At 41.8% G+C, this 21800-nt stretch overlaps 1 protein-coding gene across 1 annotated transcript in view; it reads left to right on the top strand.

Annotated features, from left to right (window-relative positions):
* PTPRT (protein tyrosine phosphatase receptor type T) overlaps positions 1 to 21800 on the top strand; it is a 934550-nt gene that overhangs the window by 794056 nt on the left and 118694 nt on the right. The window contains exon 21 of the mRNA XM_032592759.1: positions 1868 to 2016. Coding sequence (XP_032448650.1) covers positions 1868 to 2016 — 149 coding nt within the window. The remainder of the gene's footprint in view (positions 1 to 1867; positions 2017 to 21800) is intronic.

Genomic DNA, 21800 nt, shown 5'->3' on the forward strand with positions numbered 1-21800 from the left:
GGGTGCCAGTGACTGCTTCCTCTGCTTGTCCCTCTGGACACGTGGGTGGCCAACAACTCACTTGTCACTATAGTGGACCTTAGGTTCCCCTTCACCCTTCTTACTTTTGTCAGTCGTCCTTTTGCACATAAAGTCTCCCCAAATCATTCTCACTTGAGTATGCCATCTGTCATTCTTCCGTGCAGTCCACATCTAGATCCAGGGATCCATGGGAAGGGTGTTACTCCCCATACTATCAAACTAGAATTCGTCCTAGATGAACTCCCCTAAAATACTTCTGTGTCTAGGTTTTATCTTTTCATTTCATACCTCCTCTGATAGGGAGATCATTCCTCTTGAAACTGCATATTTCATGACCAGGCAGGCTCAATTTTGGAAAAATTTTTCCTGAATTTGACTCCTCTGGGAGATCTGTTGTTTCCATGTTGATGTAGGAGTGATTAAGATTGAAGTTGAAACCAAGTCCTATGGAAAATGGAGCAAGAGACCTGGGATAATTTACCCCCAAGATATTTAATGTGTCCATCGCCTTCCGTATCACAGAAACATAATAGCTATATTTAGAATTGGAAATGTGGGGAAATCTCAGAGGGACTGCATTGGTTTTTTAGAAATGTTTGAAAAATTGTCATATGCAAGAGGGGTTAGTAATATTTTTGTACTTCTAATGATCTAAGAACAACCAGTTAAAATTTAAGAGAAGTAGGTTTCAAATCCATATGAAGGACTTTTTAAACCTTCAGCTGCCTGGGAAGGCGTCCAAATCTCTACCACTTGATATCCAGAGATTTCACAGTGGGTCTCTTGAAGGGGGATTTGGACATTAGAATGTGGTTGGACCAGCAGGGATGATATAAAAACAAGGATGCAGCTGTCACGTGTTGAATGTTCACTGTGTGCCAGGTGCTGTATTCCATGTGTTTCACATATGATCTCAGTTAATCATCACAGGCCTAGGAGCTTGGTCCCATTGTTGACTGATGTACCCAGAGGACGAGTTCAGAACTTAAAGAGGTTAAAGAACTGGCCCTGGGTCATGCAGCTGGCAGGTGGCGGAGATAGTATATGAACCCAGGTCTTCCTGATGCCAAAACCAATGGTTTTAACATCCAGTAGATGGTGTCATAATGACCTGGGGAACTAGGTGGCCATGCACAGGCGTAACCCTGCCCTACCTCCATGAGCTGGGGCCTGTGCGTGCTTTTATCAGCTCTCAAAATGATTCTAATTTCCATCACAGTTTGGAAATCACTGATTTAAACTAGTATTATTATAAATGCCCATCTGGTTCTGAAGGTCTTTCATTCCTATGAATGATCGTCAGGCATCAAGTTCAGTTTTAAAGTTTCTCCTTTTGAGCTACAGGACTAACTAACCCTCACCCTCACCCTCACCCTTCACCAACCACAAGTCTCTACTTCAGTTGTCCATTGTTTGGCATGTTATTTTATTAGCTTAGTCCCTGAGAAAGGTCAGACTCCATTTTGAATCTCATTCAGAGCCATGAGAACAGAAAGGGCCACTCAGCTTCTTCCCCACTTCGAAAGAAGAGCAAGGAAGCATCATGTAAGTCTCACTGATTTCTGATTTTAAGCTCAAGTAAAGAACATACCTGTTGTTGGAGATGATCCAGAATAAGCCTCATATTTCCGGGTAAATGAAAGCCATTAATGGTTTCAGGAGGATTTAGGCTTATTCCACCTTGACATTGGAGGACCCATCTTGACTCTCTCTGTTCCTGGAGAATGAACCAGGTTTGGGGGTTGAGGATGATGGGTAGGGCGGAAGAACAATCTGATCTTTCCAATGCTTTAATGCAGCTGGAACCATCTGACTGTGATTTTTTCCCCTTGCACATGTCCCAAAGGAAGCTGGCCAAGAAGCAGAAGGAGACACAGAGTGGAGCCCAGAGGGAGATGGGGCCTGTGGCCTCAGCCGACAAACCCACCACCAAGCTCAGCGCCAGTCACAACGATGAAGGCTTCTCCTCTAGCTCTCAGGATGTTAATGGATTCAGTAAGTTGACCCAGCTAAGGGGAAGGGAACATCCATGGTTCAGCTTGACCCTGGTACCTCTGCTGTGGACCCCTCACAGTGGTCAGATGCTGTAGGGTATGGGTTTGGGATGCTTCCTTGGATGTTCCAAGGATGAATGTTCTCCCTGGCAAGGACTTGGGGCAGCCCATCTTGAGGGAAAAGGAGGATTTAAGAATATTCCCCCAAAGCAAATGGAAATGGGGCAAGCCATCTTAACTGCTTGTAGAAATAAATAGATACAGGTTAAAACTAATAGTAGTAGTTTAAAAAAAAAAAGAGGACATAGTTATGCCCATAAGGAGAAAAACATGCCGCATTGAAATGAGTGTCTTATAGTTTTCAAAACGGTGTTTCATATAAACCATGTTAGGTAGGTGTGCCACTAATTGCCATCTCTGTTTTGAGTGCTTAGGAAACTGAGGCTCAGAAAAGCAACTTCTGCAGTGTCCCAAGGCTGATGAGTATACCTATCCAAACCTGGAACCCATGTCTCCCAAGCCTGGCCAGGTCCAAATTATAGCCAGTGTTCCAAGGGGCCTTTAGTCAAGAGCACCTGAGCCCTCATGCAGAATTGATACAGGGTCTAAGATTTCAGAGTTAAACCTTATCCAAAGGAAAATCTCGAGACTGGTAACCTAAAACTAACTTTTGTTCTCATCTCTCTGTAATACAATTCTTTTTCCTAGATTTAATAGAAATGCTAGATTCCCCAGCCTCTGCTCCAGATTAGGGAATTCAGGAAATCTAAAGGAATGTGAGCGTAGACAAATGAATGTCCTCCACACAGTGTGTGGCAAATGGAAGAAACCATAATTTGTAAAAATCACTTAGATGGGGGGGGGGTTCTATGAGAAAATGAAGAAAGAAAGGAAACAAATATTTATAGACCATCTTCGTCCTCACCATGGCCCCGTGAGATACTGCATATGATTGTTCCCATTTTATAGGTAAGGTAGCCAAGGTTCAGTGCATGCGGCTGACCTTCTCAGAGTTGCATAGCTAATTCCTGATGAATCCATGTTCTGAGAGTAACTTAGACCCATGATTGCTCATCTTAAGTATAGCACAGAACTCCTCTGAGAAAGTTTTCACAATACACATATGTAGGCCCTACACCTTACTGACTAAATCACAATCTCCTGAGGGAAGAGAGGTAGGGAGATGAGGGGAGGGGTAAGGTGGGATGTGGATTTTGTAAAAGCCACTTAGATGGTTCTTACAGGCACACTGATTAAGAACACTGAACTTTGAGGGAAGCAATAGCCATTTTCAAATATTGACATGCCGCCTTGGGAAGGAGATTAGTTTTAAACCTATAAAAAGGTTGAGAAAATAGTAAAATGAATATTCCTTTACCTTGTACCTAGACTCACCGATTATTCACATTTGCAATATTTGTACACACACACTCTCTCACTCCATACTATATATTATATATGTATACATATATAAAAATATCCTGTATATATATAATTATATAAAATTATATAAAAATTTTATAAAATTTTCGGAACCATTTAGAAGTAGGTTGCAGACATCATGGCACTCTACTTCCAGAGAATTCCTAAGAACTAGGAAAACTCTTCAACGTAACCATTATAAAATTACCTGACCCAAGAAATGTAACCTTATTTCAGTATCGAATATACCAGCATATAGTTAAATTTCCTCACTGGTCCTAAAATATTTATTGTTGTTGTTGTTGTTGCTGCTGCTTTAATCCAGGGTCCACTCAGGTACTCACATTATACTTGGTCATCATGTCTCTCCATCACTTTTCATCTAGAACAGCCAGCCCTCCCTCCTTTTTTTTTCTTTCAGGGCATCGACACATTTTAAGTCTAAGCCAGTTGTCTCCTAGAATGTGGCACAATCCAGATTTATCTGATTTTCTTCACCATGATTGCACTCAGGTTAACATGTTGGCAAAAATTCAACATAGGTGGCATCATGTCCTTCCCTTTGCATCATTTCAACAGACAAATGCTATCATTTTGCCCGTTATTGGCAATGCTAAGTCTGCACACTTCTTAAGATTGTGTAATGGCTTTAAAGACAAAGTCTAACAGTGCATACTGATTATTTCATGAGCAAATATTTAACTTGCATTTTCCTCAGAGAGCAGAGCAAGTGTGCAGTCTGCCTACCCACGAAGCCAACTCTTTTTCCTTTCTCAACCCAGATGAATCGCTGGGATTCATACATTCCCTTGGGCCCAGAAAAAGGCGATAGTGACATAGGCAGCCAGGAGAGGCAGAAAAAGGGTTGACAAGGAAATGGACTTGGTGTGTCCTGAAAGAAAGGCCCATCTGAAGATCCCTGAGAGTCTCTATCTATATTCATCTGTCACTGATTCTCCTGCTTTCCCTGGGAGAAAGGAAGTTCAATAACAAGTCTAGCTGGTAGACAATCCTGGCCAAGTGATACCCATTCACCCCAGACCTTTCCTATATAGGCCAGATTCTTGTGCACACATTTTTCCATGTGTAAAAATGCCTGGGAAGGCCGAATGTCAAAATGGAAAGACTTCTGGGAAGTCTGAGTGCCAAAACTATTATAGTCAAAGATACATGACCTCGAAATTCTAGGTATTTGATCTTAAGTTTTCTGATCACAAGTGGAAACCTGGGTAACACTGATTTCTTGAATTTCAAGGGGGAAACATCACTGTATTCCCCAGGGCTAAAACTTAAACTCTTAAGAGGAAAGCATCCAAGACCAAGGTAGATTAGCCAGCCAAAGAGGAGGAGAAATCCTATCTAGTAGAATCTAATCAGACATTTTCAAGTCTAGAGACAATATTTCCAAATGATTGATATGTGTGTTTGTTTTATATGCATACACACACAGATACACACACACATATCTTTTAATGGCGTTGCTTTTAAAAAAAGACATTGAAATTGAAAAAAAGTTCAGTTGACAGTATACTCAATTATTAAGAAATTTTGCATTTGTTTGAGTCACTGAATATTTTAGTACTCTATCTATGCATCTGGTGTCCTCAGGCTATAGCCACAAACACGCTCTGGGGATTCTTTTTAATACCCTGGAATGCATCAGGTACCTTTAAAATGCCCTGTGGAACCGCTGGGATGAGATTTGAGGGGAAAAAAATGTAAGTAATGCTTACACTAGAGATGTAGAAATTGCTTCTGAAATCACCCTGATGTATGTAAAATTGAATCTATTTTCTTGGCATTAGGGAAGTGACTGTCTGGCTTCTGCAGCGGCTTTAGGAGGCCCTGAGATTATTTGCAAATGTTAAGGAAGCAGGAGAAAGACAGAGTACAAGAATAGATGTCACATCAGAAAAGATTACGAAGAATGTGCCCTGAGCAATTATTTCATTATTGAACAGGTGGGCTCCTGCCTGATTCAAATTCTGCATCTCCCTGCATAGGTTGATTTTCAGGGGTTTTCTATTCCAAATAACTGTTGCTGTTCCACAGCATCCATTCTGTCAAGCTTCCAGATTTTGTATAGGAGCAATGACCTCTGGGAAGCAAGGGTGATGGGGCCTTTGCCATTGTCAGGTGTGGGCCTTTGCTTTGGAGTGCTTCAGCATTCTTGAAAAAGGAGTGCATGTCACATTTAAAGGACAAACAACATGCATTGTTTTCAGTGTAAAGAAATGGCTGGCTTTTATTAAGTAATCTCATTTTGATCTTATTGCCCTGTGTACCTGATTGTTATTTATTTACTTTTTTTTTTTTTAAGATCTTTCACTCACTGGGATAATTTTTCCAAGTCTTTCTTCTGGTGCTATCTTTTTACACCCATGCTTAAATCTTTTTCTTTATATCTGTTGTTCATGGTATCATCTTCTCTGTGTTCATTTTCAGTCCAAATCAAAGTGCTTCAAAACAAATCCCTGTTGAATTTCTGTGCTAGTGATGCCTGCTGGCAGGCCAGGTCCAAGGACCAGAGGGGTTCCTGCGGGACCAGCCAAGAAGGTCCCTGGCTGTGCGCAGGATAGAAATCAAACACGGGCCAGCAGGAGGTGAAAGCAGAGTTTATCGAACATGTAAAGAAAGTGCCGAGTATCCGGGAGACTCAGCGAAGGAGTCTCATCTTTATTTGGGGCCTGGAGCTTTTTTATTGGCAATTATAGTCTGGTGTACGTGTCCCCTTGGGCATCCAGGAACTGGTTGGAACAAAGCCAGGGGCCCAGCTGTTATTACTTGGAGGGGGTGGATATTGGCATGGAGACGTCTAGTGCTGGTGGTCTGGTCATTCTCTGTTCTAAGGAAACCAATAACCCCTTGTCCCTTACAAGGAAGACATACACTGTTTGCATTGTGAGGCGTGTGTAGAGTGGGGTGCAGGTCCTAGCAAAGGATAAAAACAGGATTTTGTGGAGTCCTTCAGTTTCTCTATCTCAGTGTGGATCTCAGTTGTCTAGGCTTCCCATGCTGGCATCTGACAGACTCACTTGCCCTCTGGGTGCTGTTGGTAAACTCTGTCTTCATTGTTTTGCTTCCATTGTACTGAAAGGCTGCATATCTGGTGGGTGTGAAGGCAATTGGTTTCTAAGCAGCATCAGAGGCTGGGCCATCAAGCTCTCTGCTCTCTAAGTAAGGATATAGGCATGGTTGAGGCCCTGGAGGTGAGATTCAGTGGCCACTTGCCCAACACTTGGTACATGCCAGTCCCTGTGCCATGAGTCCTGAGCACAGTTTGGGGAGGGGAATAATTATACCGATGAATAAAAATGGGCATTGTCTTGCATATAATGTGTTTCTACTGAGTTTTTCATAGTTTACAAAAGTCCTTTTGCAGAATATTGGAGCCATAGATCCTTATTCCTGCACCAAAAGAAAGCTTGTATGTTTATTATCACCCCCATCCTACAGATGAGGAAACTGAGGTTCAGAGAGACCCTATGCCCCAAATCATACAACCATTTGCAGAGTTAAGGGTCTATTTCTTCTGACATCAGTTTGCTTCTATCCATCTAGCTCTGTATAGAATTTGGGAACATATTCAATAACAGTACCTACAGCAAAACAATAATAAGAGAAATAAATAATCAAGATGTCAGGAACACATAAATGAAGACAAGAAGGTCAAGACCAGGTTGTATTAGAATGTAATTTATTATATTAAAAAAACAATCTAAATATGTAGACTGGTAACTTTCATATTCCAGTTTGGCTCTGAGCTTTCTAGTAGCAAAAGCCCAAATAGGAAGGTAACTTTCATTGGCACCCATTACATATTAGGCCATATGCTCTATATAAATCCCACTCTTAAGCCTCCTAGGAACCCAACAAATTAGATATTATTCCCACTTCATAAACGGGGGAACTGAATTTCAGAGAACCAAAATAAGTAAGCCCAACATCACATGCGCACAGAGTGGGGATGGGATTGGAAGCCAAATAGGGTTATCTGACAGGACAGCACCCCTTGTCCTGTACCATGAATAGTAGCCCACACTCAGCAGTCTAAATGGTGGCCACTCATGGCCAGGAGAGAGGGAGAACACCACTCCTCTCCTGATGGCCAGCCAGCTCTTCTCCCATGTGGACAGGAGCTACTACCATAGCCATGTCCCACATGGAGGCCTGTCCCAAGCCTGGGCACTGGCAGGGAGCCCATCAGATTCCCACAAGCTGCCGGGCTCTGTGATAAGCACACTCAGATACGCATCTTCATCGGTCCTCACAGAACCCTGTATAGTGGTATGTTTATTACTAAACCCATTTTACAGTTGAGGAACCTGGTGTTCTGAGATATTGCAAGATCTTCCTCAAGTCACGTGATGAGTAGATAGTGAGGTCTGGACTCCAAACCAGATGTTCTCCTTTCAGAACCGAACATCTTTGTCTTTCCTGTAACCTTTAGCTTTCTGCCCACCACAAAGCTAGGTGAAGGAGAGAAAGGAGATTAAGGGGAATAGCCCATTCTGCTGGCAGGACAGTGCCTCCTCTTAGTTCTGTCTAACTTGACAGAGTTTTTTTTTTTTTTAATTTTTTTTTCAACGTTTATTTATTTTTGGGACAGAGAGAGACAGAGCATGAACGGGGGAGGGGCAGAGAGAGAGGGAGACACAGAATCGGAAACAGGCTCCAGGCTCCGAGCCATCAGCCCAGAGCCCGACGCGGGGCTCGAACTCACGGACCGTGAGATCGTGACCTGGCTGAAGTCGGACGCTTAACCGACTGCGCCACCCAGGCGCCCCAAACTTGACAGAGTTAAGTCTGTCTGCTTGAGAGCCTGAAGCTCCTCCTGCAGGAAGACAGCTGTCCGGTCGATGCTCTAACAGGAGATGGGACTGTAGACCAGATGGCCCCATCTTCAGGCATCCCTGATCTGGACCAAGCCCTAGATAAAAGGGATGACCCCAGACACAGAGAGCTCACAGCTGGGGAGGGGGACAAGTAGTCCAACAACAAGCATCTTTTCACAGCCCTATAGGGGCTACAGGAGCAGCCTTCCTACAAAAAGAGCCACAAGATTCTTCCCCTGACTTTGTACCTCCAACGCAACCAAAAACATATTCAGTAGCCTCAGAGCTTGTGGTAGCCTCAGAGATGTTTGCTGCTGCTGAAGAGGGTTGGTCCTGAAACCTGATTCCTTTCTGATCTCCACCCCACAGAGCTCCTAAAAGGGTGTCCTCACAGGTATGTCAGGGAATGTCCAAGCTTGGTATCCTGCAGGATGGTTTGGCAGAGATGGGGCAGGCAGAGGGAAGCACCAGGCAAAATTTTAACCTGATGATTTTAGGAACATATTATGTAAATTAAGAAATTCAAATGGGGAACACAGTGCTTGACTTTAAAAATTTAATGGCTGAGGTTGCTGTAAACTCCTTCAGGAAGATTCCCGCACCCTGTCAGGAGGATGTTGAGCCAGCTGGAGAAATGGGACTCTGGGAAAATTGGTTGGGCTGTGTCCTTCCCTGGGGAAACTATGCCCCTGATGATGTGTGATGTTAAGGATTGCTAATGATGCCTCGCCTTTGTTTGGTACCTGCTGGGGCAGTCATTTTGTTAGATGCTGTTCACATATTATCTCTAATTCTCAGCATTGCAACCAGGTAGGAATTATTATCCTGATGTCATAAATAAGGAAACCTAAACTCAACAAAATTAAATACATTTCTGCTGTCCTGTCTTTGCACTATTCCAACTTGACCTTCCTTTCTTTTGCTTAAAACCCTTCAGTGGCTCCTTGTAGGCTAAAATCCTAAGCTGACCAAAATGTACCCTGACCACTGCCCAGCTCTCTGGCCCATTTGATACCCACTGAGCATTTGTTTAAATGTATGAATGAGAGAACCAATGATGAGCTGGAATTCAATGAAGATCTGCTAGCTCCATGCCCATATCTGGTCCCAACTCCTCTGGTAGTGAATTCTCTCTCCTTTTAAGCTGCAGTCTGCTTTACGTAACTTCCATCCATTTATTCCAGTTTTTGCACACAAGTGTATTGGTCAAGTGTATTGATGGCCCTTGGCTGCCCTCTGATGTCACATAAAGTAGGAAAGTCGGTCTTTCTCTTCCTACAGTACCCACCCCCCCCCCGTCCCTTGCTGTTGGACTTCAGCCATGTGTGTGCCCTGAAGGTCGTTCCTTCAGGCTGAGTAGCCCACATCAGCCATCAGCCTTCTTCAGGATACATTTCTGTTTTCCAGTCAGCTCAAAGTCTCAGTTGGCACCTCTGTCTCCATTTGGTCCATGTTCATGGAGTGCATGGTCTCCAAGATGAATGTGACTCTGCATTAGGTTGAATCGCTGGAAGTTTAGAGAGCCACTATCACCCTCACTCTAGATTCTAATCCTGGGTTCAGAGTACACTGCTCATGTATGCATGAACCCCCAAATATCCATCACATATCTGCCTAATGCAGAGCTCAGGGCTTCCAACTAAAACTTTCTCATTCAGCCCAAGTAAAGATGGTTTGGGGGGCCCAAGTGAAGGACTTTATATATCATCTGTGCTGTCTTTGTGTTAGATTTGACCCTGTTATCTCAGTGTACTGAGATTATTTTTGATTTCTGTTGTGTCAGCCAATGAGCTCACTTAATCCTCCCAGTTTGGAGCCTCAAAATGTAATAATTACTAGATTATTAATATTCATAATACCAGCTATCCTCTGTTGCTCATTATGTGCCTATTTCCATCTGAAATTATATGCATTTATATGCGTTATCTTATCTCATTGGTATGTTGGGAGGATTAAATAAGTGTTATAATTGTCCCTGGTGATTTACAAGTGAGGAAACTGAGGTTTAAACAGTAATGAACTTGCCTAAGGCTCATAGTGTTAAGTAGCAGAGCTGGAACTGAACCCTGGATCTGACACACCAAAGCCTTCAGCCAAGACAACTCCATTAAACCACAGGGGTTATCATTCCCATTTTATAAAGAAGGAAACTGAAGTCCACAGGTACTGAGTAGTGAGTCATTTGCTCAAAGCAGTGGTTTTCAGAGTGTGGTCCCCTAATGAGAAGCATCAGCATCACCTGGGAATTCTTGGGAAGGAATTTCTTGCGCCCCACCCCAGACCTAAGGAACCCAAAGTTCTCAAGGTTTCTAACAAAGGTTTCAGGTGATGCTGATGCATGTTTGAGTTTGAATCACTGGCTTCAGCTAAATCCCAGGACTGTCAGACTCCAAAGCCTTTGCTCTTTACGTGCTAAGTTGTCTCTGATAATGGTAGAGTTACAGCACCCTGGGAGATAAAGGCTAATACCCCCTTTCTCAGGGTGGAGGCACCAAGAAGGCATTGCCCTTTGGAGGTACTGGACCCTAAGGTTGCTAAAACCCATTATAACTTTGAGGATCCCCAAGCCCAGGATTCTTTCTCAACTATCTCTGGAGCTTTCTCTCCTTTTATCTGAACAGCAAACAACCTAACAGAATGGAAGGAGTGGAAATTTACAAGAAAAAGCAATCATGAGTCACACAGTGAAACCAAGACCTCAACAGAATATCATGAAGAGATAAAAAATGCACAAAATTCTGTTTGCAGGGACAATTATATTTTCTCATTGCTCCAAGATTAAATTGAATCTAGAAGAAGAATTGAATGTTACAAGCTTGCCACCTCCAGTTTTATTGAATATTTTACAGAGATTATTGAATATTTTGTAATCATCCACTTGGCTGACAGATTAAAGGACATACTTGATTCCTGGCAATCCAAAGTTGAATGGAATTATTTATTCTCTGGAAGTGCAAAATAGAAATTTAAGTGGCCTTGAAAAAGTAGACAAACTGTCTATCACAAACACTGAGGTAAATTAACACATGTTTCAGAGAAAGATATTAGACTCAAAAAGGGACATGATAGACCATCAAAACTAAACATTACCTTAGACACCACCTGATCCAACCGTCCCATCTTAAAGAAGAAGAGTTGAGTCCTAGAGAGTTTCCTCAAGGTCACTCATTGAGTCACTAGCAGAAGAATCCGGGCTAGTATTGGGGGCTGTGACCACTCTAGTTCTTGTCCCCCAGTCTCCTTCAGATGAATGAAATATGGTCAGTAATGATTTATCTTCTCTAGAACCCCAATCCAATTTCTGCACAAATAAAATCTTCTCAAATTGAATTATATTTTTCATCTCCTGGTTATGGGAGCCAAGGTTTTCCTTTAAATATTCATTGAATACCAACTATATGCCAAGCAGTGTAGGGGTTGTGAAGATAAATAAGGCATGGTCTTTGCCTTCAAGGATATTATTGTCCTCCAAGAAGAGACTTGTAAGTGGATTAGTTTCAATAAATGTGGTAAGTGATGAAGAAAAGGTGTGTATAGTGCCCTAGGAACACTGATCATAGGATTGGCAAGTGATTGATTCTACATCAGATGATACTGCATGAGAGAATGGATTTTGACTTGAAGGAGGTGCAAGAGGAGGATTGTCCCTGATGGAAGGGACAAAGGCTTGGACAAGGGTCATGGTAGGCTTAGAAAAGGGGGCTTGGAGTACAAGGTGTTCTGTGTTGAGAGGATACGGCCAGAGATATGGCTGGAATAGTAGCTGGAACCTGCCCGAGAAGAGTCACATTTGTAGCCTACTTAAATTCACTTTCCAGGAAGGGCTACCTGTTTGGAAAATAGAATGATCCTAGTTGGAGTTGCCTCTGCATGTTATTGGAACGTGGCCTCATATTCCCTTTGATTTGTATAGATTTCACTTTCCGTTGTAGTTAAGTAGGGATGGCATTGTATCAGCCACAGACTTTTACTTTCATTATGAGCTGGCCCAGCCATTCCTTCTCAAAGAGATCTCAGTAAAGCTACAAAGCTAAATTTGCTTTTGACAATTTATGCTGGGTCACTACATCTTGAGAAGAAAATAGATTGTGCTCTGTACCTCACAAGCAGTCCTGAATCACAACAGGGCACTTAGAAAGTGCTTGTTAAAGTAATCAGGGATAAAGAAGTGAAGTTGAACATGTAAATATGTAGTTGCTAGGTAGCAGAATAAACCAAACTTAGAGACCAGGTTTTTTGTTTTTTTGTTTTCCCTCAGCTCAGTGCTACAGCCTTGATGAGTTGAAAGCATAAATAATAATTCTCCTCACTAACATTTTATGTGTAATTACTGGACAAAGCACTTTACATGCATCATTTCATATTCTCAACAACTCTGTGAGGCATATTAGGGAAACTAAGACTCAGAATTTAGGTAACTTGCTCAAGGACACCCAGCTACCAAGAAATCAAATCTGAGTTTGAACCTGGGTTTATATGATTGACCTATCAGCAGCCCATCTTTCTTGAACCAGTTTTCTTCACTTGACTTTTCCTTTTCTGGTTTTCCTCCTTCCTCCCCAGCCATTTCTTCTCATTCTTCATTATCCATCAATCCTCTTATCCCCAACCTCTAACCACTGAAGCATCCCAGGGCTTAGTCCAGAATCTTCTCTTTTCTGCTCATACTCAGTATAAGTGGGTGGTGATGACATTAAATGAGATCATGAGCACAGGAAGAGGCCAGATTTGGAGCGGAAGAGGGGGAGTTTACACATCTTGACAGGTTGGGTTGGAGATATTATTGAGTCATTGAAGGCGTGTCAAGTAGGTAGTTGGATCTGTGGGCCTGGAGCTTAGCAAAGGAGCACAGCCTGGAGATATAAATGTTTGCTACCTTGTGTACACAAGGTGATTGAAGACTTTGCCATGAATAAGGAAACTGAGGCCCACTGAGATGAAACACATTGCCTTGGGTCACTTAGCAAGTTAATGGAAGAGCCAGAATGTTGAACCAGGACTTATACATCAGGAGAGCCTATAGAAAAGCAGTTAAAGCTGAGAGCAAAACACAGGACTCTAAAAGGGACTGTGTGAATGTGATCCAAGAACAGAACCTTCTGGTCATCCATCTGGATTCTGAGATGGAACTCAAAGTGTGTGAAGAAGTTAATGGGTTAGGTGGTCTCATGACTGTCTACTCAGCCTGGATATGATAGAGTCTCAGTATTCAAAGCAAAATTTTCTGATTTAAAGTAGAAATTTCGAAGAACCTGAAGTCTGATTTATATGTTAATGGGTCAGGAGTGGATCTATATATCTTGGGAAGTCCATGAAGGAGTAGTCATAGGGTTGGCTCCATCACACAGTTTGAGGAGCCCATGTAAAATTTTTGCCCACAGAGGTGGGCAGCAGGTATGAGGTGAAGATAGGAAATAGAGATTTGCCAAGAGGACATCTTTAAGAGGTAGCATTTGAGGAAGTGGAAGAAAAGATCAGAAGGCCACAGACAGGCAAACTCCCTCTGTCCCCAGCATTACCACCCTCCTTATTCTCTGGGTGGTACCCCACGTATTTCTGGAGGAGGGTGTCATGAAGTTTAGTTACTTAGGCTGCCTTTCACTGAGATGCTCTTGACTCAGCTGTGAGAACTATCCACACCACATCTAATACATCTGTAACCTGTACCTGCATCTACAGCAGACAGATTTCAAATGAGGAGATCCCCCAACCAGAATATGAAGTGTTGGTGACATAAACAAGAAAAAGGCAATTCCTCCCTTAAAAAGCCTGTGATGTGATAGGGAACGCAGACAACGGTGATCTGGAATGATTCCTCCAGTAGAGAGAGGTGTGGGAAGCTGCAAGGAGAGTGGCGTCTGGTGAAGAGAAGTTATCCTGGCCCATTAACCATGTGCTTCCTTTCTCTTCAAGTGATTTATTTTTCACCTCACCAACCATGTGAGTTGACTTCCTAGTTATGTGGAGCCTGGAAATGAAAATAAAATTTCAGGTCCTTAGCACCACAGCAAGAGAAGATGCATTAGATGTAATCATAAAGATACATTCAGCAGAGATGCAGTGCAAATTAATCTTGGCATGTTCCTTTCCCTCACTTTCTACAAGTTCCACCTCACATTTTGATTATTCTTTGTCTTCCATATAACTAGAACCCATTCACACCCACTGCCTCCATCTTTGTCCAAGTAACTGCCATCTCTTGCCTCAGTAAGATCCGTAACCCCTAAATAATCATCATATTCATCCTTGTGATTCTGTAGTCCACATTCTTCTTAACAACTAAGGAGATGTATTAAAGGCAACTTGGAACATGCTTATCCTTCCCTGGCTTGAAACAGTTCTATAGCTTCTCATTATTCTTAAGCTACAAACCAAAGTCCACACAGGTTTTTCCCTCTCCACCTTTCTCAAACTCTCTCACATCACTGCACCCTTCTCTGTGAGCTCCAGCCATACTACCTTCTTCTCTTAGTAGTTCACCTTTTCCACACTCCTTCTACCACAGGACCTTTTCCTACACTATTGCTCTATCTCATGCAGACTGAGCAAACTACAGCCCATAGGCCACATAGAGCCCACTCTTTGTTATGGTAAATAAAGTTTTATTAGAACACACCTATGTTTATTTGTTTACAAACTGTCTATATATAGCTGCCTTTGTGCTATATCAGTAGAGTTTAGTAATTGCTACAGAGACTGTCTATCCCACAAAGTCTAAATTATTTACTCTCTATCACTTAACAGAAATGTTTTCCAACTCCTCATCTGGTTATACCCACATTCCCCTCCTAACTGACTCCTTTAGATCTAAATTCACAGATTTCTAACATTCCTAACCCTTTTCTCCCCAGTCCAGATTGGATTTCTTTGTTAGGTGCTTCATAGAATTTTGTTCCCCTTTTCTTCTCAGCACTGATTTCATCTCCCAAATGTGTTTGTTTAAGGCCCAACCCTTCTGACAGATGGCAGGTTCCAAGAGGAGAGGACCATTTATGTTTTGCATTCTACTGTATCCCCAGCATGTAGCATGGTGTATGGCACAGAAAAGATACCCAAAAATGTTTGTTTTATTGAATGGATAAATGAATGGATATATGTATAGACAGACAGGACTCAGACAAAGAAATCCTATATACTAAGTCAGAATAAAAAGGACTCTGCTTAGTACAGCTGACATTATATACTATTGTCCTTTTTTCTGCATCCAGAATTGAGTGTACACAGACCAAGAAATCAAAGAATGTTTTTTTTTGTTTTTTTACCAATCAGTTGATATCCAGATTTTAGCATGTCTCCTACCTCCTGCCACTAATCCCTAGTCTTTCAGCACCAAAGGGAATTTTATAAGTTCCTTTTCATAGTTTTTGCAAAAGTGGGAACTGCTACTCAAAATATTCTCAAGTGCTCTACTATTGGTTGGTTTGGGAATGTGATGCAATCATTCTTCCATTCATAGGAACAAGAAAGGAAAACAGTTCATAGTTTTTAGATCACAAATACATGCAAAAACTCAGGAGGGCTGCTATTTGGCTTTGCCAGTGGAAGAAGAAAAAAAAGTTAAATACAAGAAGCAGATATAACAACAGATTATGGTTCTCTGTTGGCTGGATAGCCTTACAACTGGCCATGGGAACATCAGTTGTCTGGGAAGGTTCTGGGAGACAATGGGCACTCATTACACGGATCCAATTTCTGTGCTCATAGAGAGTTGGCTTCCTCATACCACTTGTCTTGGAAGCTATTTCTTTGGCTATTGAAACTCACTTAGTAGAAAGGAAGTGAGTTTGTTTACTAGGTGAGAAGAAGCTAAGATGAGTTGATAGAGTATCAGTAGGAAATAGAACTAGGCTCCTCAGGCTGTGTCAAGTTGATCCAGGAAAACATGGAGGAGTTGAATTTTAAAGGATGAGTGTTATGAGTTTGTCAAGACAGAAAGAAAGAAATATGTCACTGTTCTTTGCCTTGTTATAATATACCATATCAACATTTAATGGCCTAAATCAACAGTCACTGTATTTTGTTTGTAATTCTGTGGGTCAGGGGTTTGGGCAAGGCACAGCAGGGATATCTTGTGTCTGCTTGAAAATGAAGAGACAGCTGGAATGACTTCAATGGCTGGAAATGACTGGGGCAGCTATTCAAGGTCCATATGTCTGGGGCCTCAGTTCTTCCTTAAGTGGCATCTGCTAGGGATGGAATGCCCAAATGCTCCTTTATTTGCACATCTGACCCCTTGGTTGAAATTGCTAGAACAACCAGGGCTAGCTGGCATTGTTCTTTCTCTGTGCATCTAACTTAGGCTTCTTTGTAGCATGGCAGACTTATGGCAATCATACTTCTTGCATGATGGTTGGCTCCCCCCAGAGCAAGTGTTCCAAGAAGGCCAGGAGGAATGCCAGTCTTATTAAAAACCAGGCATCACCTCTGCTGGCCAGAACTGGCTAACATCATCTCTTTTGCTTATCATTATTAAAACCAGTGACCAGCCAGCCTAAGAGTGGAGAAACAGGCTCCACCTCTCAGTAAGAGAAATGGCATATGCCTACAGGAAGGGAAGGACTCAATTGTGGTCCTCTTGGAGGTGAACTACCACACTGTTCTAAAGGAAGAGAAGAGTACATGTACAGAGGCATAGAGGTACGAGAAAGTCTACTTGCCTATAATCAAGAACAGGGGTGCCTGAGTGGCTCAGTTAGTTTAGCACCTGACTCTTGATTTGAGTTCGGGTCATGATCCAAGGGTCATCGGATTGAGCCCTGGGTCAGGCTATGCACTTAGTGTGGAGCCTGCTTAAGATTCTCTCTCTCTCTTTCCTACTGTCCCTCTCCCCACTCATACTCTGTCTCTCTAAAATTAGAAAAGTGAATAAATAAATAGAAATACTTTCTAGAATTCCAGTTAGGTTGATAATTCTTTGATTACTAGCACAGTACAGCAGTGTCTCTAAAGATTTTCAGCATCTAGAAAGAGCCTTTGGTAACTCCTTGTAAGTGTAAGTGCATTGCCTAAAATACAGAGTCCAAAATATGTCAGTGATGTTAACTTCTCTGTAGGGCCTGAGAGAAAATGTGAAGAGCAGAGATAGAGCTTAGGGTCCTTGTCCAAGGTGCTGATTGTCCTTGAAGTCAAGCACCCTGACCCTTTTCTCAGAAAGTCCCTTCCTTTGGACTTGTAATTAGGAATATTCTGACCTTTTGGAGTGTTAGTTGCATGAGGTTAAGTGGTAGGAGATTAACTTGGAAAGATAATCAAGGACTATGTTTTAAAGGGTCTCAAAAACCTGTGAGTTGGAAATTTATTGTTTTCTGCAAGGAGCTAACACAGATCTTAAGAAGTGGATGGGCAGGGATGAGCCTAATTTTGGAAAGATCATCCTAGTGACAGTGAGGAGAATGTTATTGGAGTAAGGGTTAATAAGGCTAGTAAAATTCAGTATTGTCTCTGCATATATCAGATTCAGGGAAAGTGACTTAGCACAAAATAGTGGCGTCCATGGAAATTTTATTGTACATACATACCCACACCCACACATACACACATACCTGATTAGAGCATTAACATTCACTAAAACCCAACTAGTGTGACCAACTATTTGTAATGAATCAGGTGATAGAGAAAGGATACTCTGTGACATTCCATTCTTGGGACTGTTGTTAAATCCAGAAGTATTGATTAGATCTCCCTGCTTGCTCCATATTTTCTTGATCAGTCAATATTTTGATGCTTTGATGCCTGGAAATACTTGCACATGTTTTAAATGAGTGTCCTTATTCAGCTAATGTCTCATTGGGCCAGTTCAGTTTTTCCAAGGTGAAAGCCCTTTTCATCTTCAAGGTCTTTGATGTAGGTCAGATGAAATTCCCTCAGATCTATAGATGTGACAGAGACTCAGAAAGTAAGACAGTCATTGCAGACTAGCAGAGTCACTTCTGCTGCCGCTGCTGCAGTGAAGACCTGTGTGGTCCTCCACTGAGTCTTCAGCCAGCTGTGCTCTAGCAAATGTATGCACTTGCAAATCTGGTCCCTGGGCTCTCTCTTATTAATAACCCTTCTTATTCTATCCATCACTCTCATGTCAAATTGATCATCAGCCAAGGTTTGCCTAATAATTCAATATCATTATTATGCTTTACTTATAAAATAAGTACTTGACTAGCCTGTTCTGCAATTTAAAAATGCAAATTTTACCATGCCACTGCCCAGCCAAAAGCCTAACACAGGCTTCCCATTGTTCCCAGGATGAAGTTAAAATGCATCTCGTGGGCTACACAATTCAGAATGATCTGATTCCTGTCTATATCTTTGGTCTCATCTCTGGCCACTCTCTGGATTTCTCACTATAATCCAATTATATTAATTTTCTTTCTGTGCTTTGAAAACGCTAAGTATTTTCCAACATCATGACTTTCACAATTCTGTTCCCTCTTCCCAGAACATTCTTCCTGTCATTCATGGTTTAGCTCTTATTTATCCTTCAGATCTGTGATTAACTGTCACCTTTTGAGGGCTTCCCAATCACCAATCTAAATAAGTGACCATTTATTCCTACTAGCCCTGTGTTCTACTCCTTCTTAGCATGTATCACAAGTATCATGTATGCAAATGTTTATTCACTGAAGATTTATTTGGCTCATGTCTGCCTTCTTCACTAACTTATAAGTCCAAGTGCAGAGGCCACTCCTATTTTGGCTACCACTGTATACCTGGAGACTAGTATAGTGCTTGGTATATAACATATACTTGGTCAGTATCTGTTGAATGAATTACATGTTAATTTTGTGATCAAGATGGATCATAATGATTTGCTTTTAACTATTCTGTATTCGACCAGTTGTTGTTCTGTGCTACTGGAAAAGCAAGGACCTTTAGGCATAGAGATGACTAATATAACTCAGGCTTTGATCCCATTGTGGGGGTAGGGAAACCAGGAAGGAGACCATTGTACTAGTCTGAGAAAGATATATGGGGTACACTTTGTAATTCCATGTCTTAGGAAGTTCTAATCTTTGTATCTTTGTCCTCATCATTAATGAAAAAGGTCTCATCACCAAATAACTGGTTTCCTTGGACTCCACCATTCAGTGCAGGCCTGGAATACAGAAGGAACACTCTTCAGAACTGCTGTGTGACCCCAGCTTGCCCCTACCCTGATGACCTTCTCTTTCTCTTCCAGAGGCCTTTATGCTTCTAAGTTATTTTTCTTTCCACACCCTCACCCCAGTCACTGCTTACCCTCCTCCAACTTGATCCCCTTGTGGATCTTCCCAATGTCTGGGAAAATGGGAAAAGAATGTTCCTGCTAAAGGCTCCCAAAGCCAGGTGCCTGATGCATTCAAGGAAAAGCAAGGAAACCAAGACCCCATTCCAGCTCAAGGGTCTAGATAACAAGGTTTTCATGATGAAAAGTCTGCATTATTCTTCATTGTATAGCATTTGCAAGTCCAAACCAGTGGACCCCAAGAGAAGCACAGACTTCTCTGATTCCAAATCCTTCCAGAAAGCACCAGTGTAAATGGGATTGCCCCAAGATGCTTCTAAAGGACAACAAATACCCTTATACCTTATGAGGGCTGAGTCCCACTGCCATGCTAGCTTTCTGAAGCTGAAGCCACTGCTTTCAGGATCTCTCCTTGGTTCTGATTCTGATCTTAGCCGCTTAAGGTCCTTCCTCCTTCTGCTTGCCTATTACTGGGTTCTGCTATGACTCCAACCTAGCTATACTGGACTATTCCAAGTTCTCATTTAAGCTACTCACCACTCTAGTCCCATAATGATTCCCTGCCTGTCCCCCAAATCTAGTACATCTACCCCATTCAGACTTACTCACTTAGTCCCTGCTTGGCACGGAGCCCAGTGTAATGCTGTCAAGGATGTTAGCTGGCACAGTCACTTCTGTCATTGTTTTCTAAAAGCATAGTTGCTTTTTCAACTGACCCTAGACATGGTGAGTGTTTAGTCACCATTCCAAGTCATTTATTTAGCATGAAAATTTATTAGTTAGGCCATTGTTTAGCAAATTCATCACATTGCACTTTTTACTTAGCAGAATCACTTAATTAGTGTTTTATTACTGGAATTGACTGTCAATTATGTGGCTAATTCATTTACTTAGGGAATGAATTTTTTATCTCGGTAAGGCAATTCAAAGTGCACTGTTAACTCTTTAATGATTAAAGACTGTTGTCAGTGGCAATTCATGTTGTAAGGAAAATTAAACCATTTATTTCCCTTGAAGAATCAGATGTTGGGAAAATCTTTGGAAAAGTGTAGAGGGAGTAGTTTAGAACCTTGCAAGAATTAAAGAACCTTCATTAACCGAAAGACTCAGAACATTTGGCAAAGCTGAATAAAACTGGCTGGAGAGTTTTCATTGGACTCATTTCAATAAATTATTATACTCTTATACGTGTATATTGCTGTAAATGTCTGTAATGCTCTTTGATTTACATTATTTTGGGGGCCTCTCACAAAAACATTGTGGAGTGACACTAGAGTTTATGATTGGCAGCCTCTAAGGCAGCCCCAGTGATTCTTGTCTCTTATTACACATTCCTATAAAATCCCTTCCCTTGGATCCCTTCCCTAGTGACTGGCTTATAATGAATGAAATATGGCAAAGTATTAGGGTGTAACTTTCAATATTAGGTTATAAAAAATACTGTGGCTTCCATTTGATGCTTTCTCTCATTCTCGCATTAACCTGCTCTATGGGAAGGCAATTGCCACGTTGGGGGTTGCCCTATGAAGAGACCCACTGAGCAAGGAACTGAGGGAGGTCTCCAGGCAATATCCAGAAGGGACCTGAGTCCCTTAACTCAAATATCCCCTGAGAAAATCAATCTTCCAAAATCACATGAATGAACTTGGAAACGGATTCTCCCCCAGTTGAGTCTTCAGATGTGACCATAGTCACAGCTGATAGCTGAATGCAACCTCATGAAAGAGCTTGAACCAGAAGTACCCGTTAAAGGCTACACTGATCCCCAGAAATTCATGTTGTAAGGAATGATCCATTGTGAGGCAGTAGATGTTTGTTATTTTAAGTTGCTAAGTTTGGGAATCATTTCTTATGTGGCATGGCTACATGCTACTACATGGTTTAGCATGTGCAGTGTTACAATAATTTACCAAAAGCCTTTTGGTTAATCAGTAGTAAAGCCAGCATTTAACCTCAGCTCTTCTGATGCATTGCTGTAGACAAAAAAAGAACATGAACTACAGTGAAGACACCTCATTGCAATTTTTAGGGGTCCTTAAAGTTTTTTTCTGTTAAGAGGCTGCTTCTCTAGAACAGTGGTTTCCTTGTGACCTGCACACCTCCATTACCTGGAGATGTCATTGGGATTCTGGAAAAGCTTGCTTGTGGAACTACTCTTCTTTGCCATGTTTCTACCAGGAATTGAGTCAAAATTTCCCTTTCTGGCCCCCAATCACTGCCCTGCTCCCTCATTGTATGGTTATAACTGTAGTTCCTCAACATGACTGGCCCAAACTAAAGCTATTGAATTATTAGGTGCAGAATGTGAAG

This window comes from Lynx canadensis, chromosome A3 (assembly GCF_007474595.2).
Source record: "Lynx canadensis isolate LIC74 chromosome A3, mLynCan4.pri.v2, whole genome shotgun sequence".
Classification (NCBI taxonomy): domain Eukaryota; kingdom Metazoa; phylum Chordata; class Mammalia; order Carnivora; family Felidae; genus Lynx; species Lynx canadensis.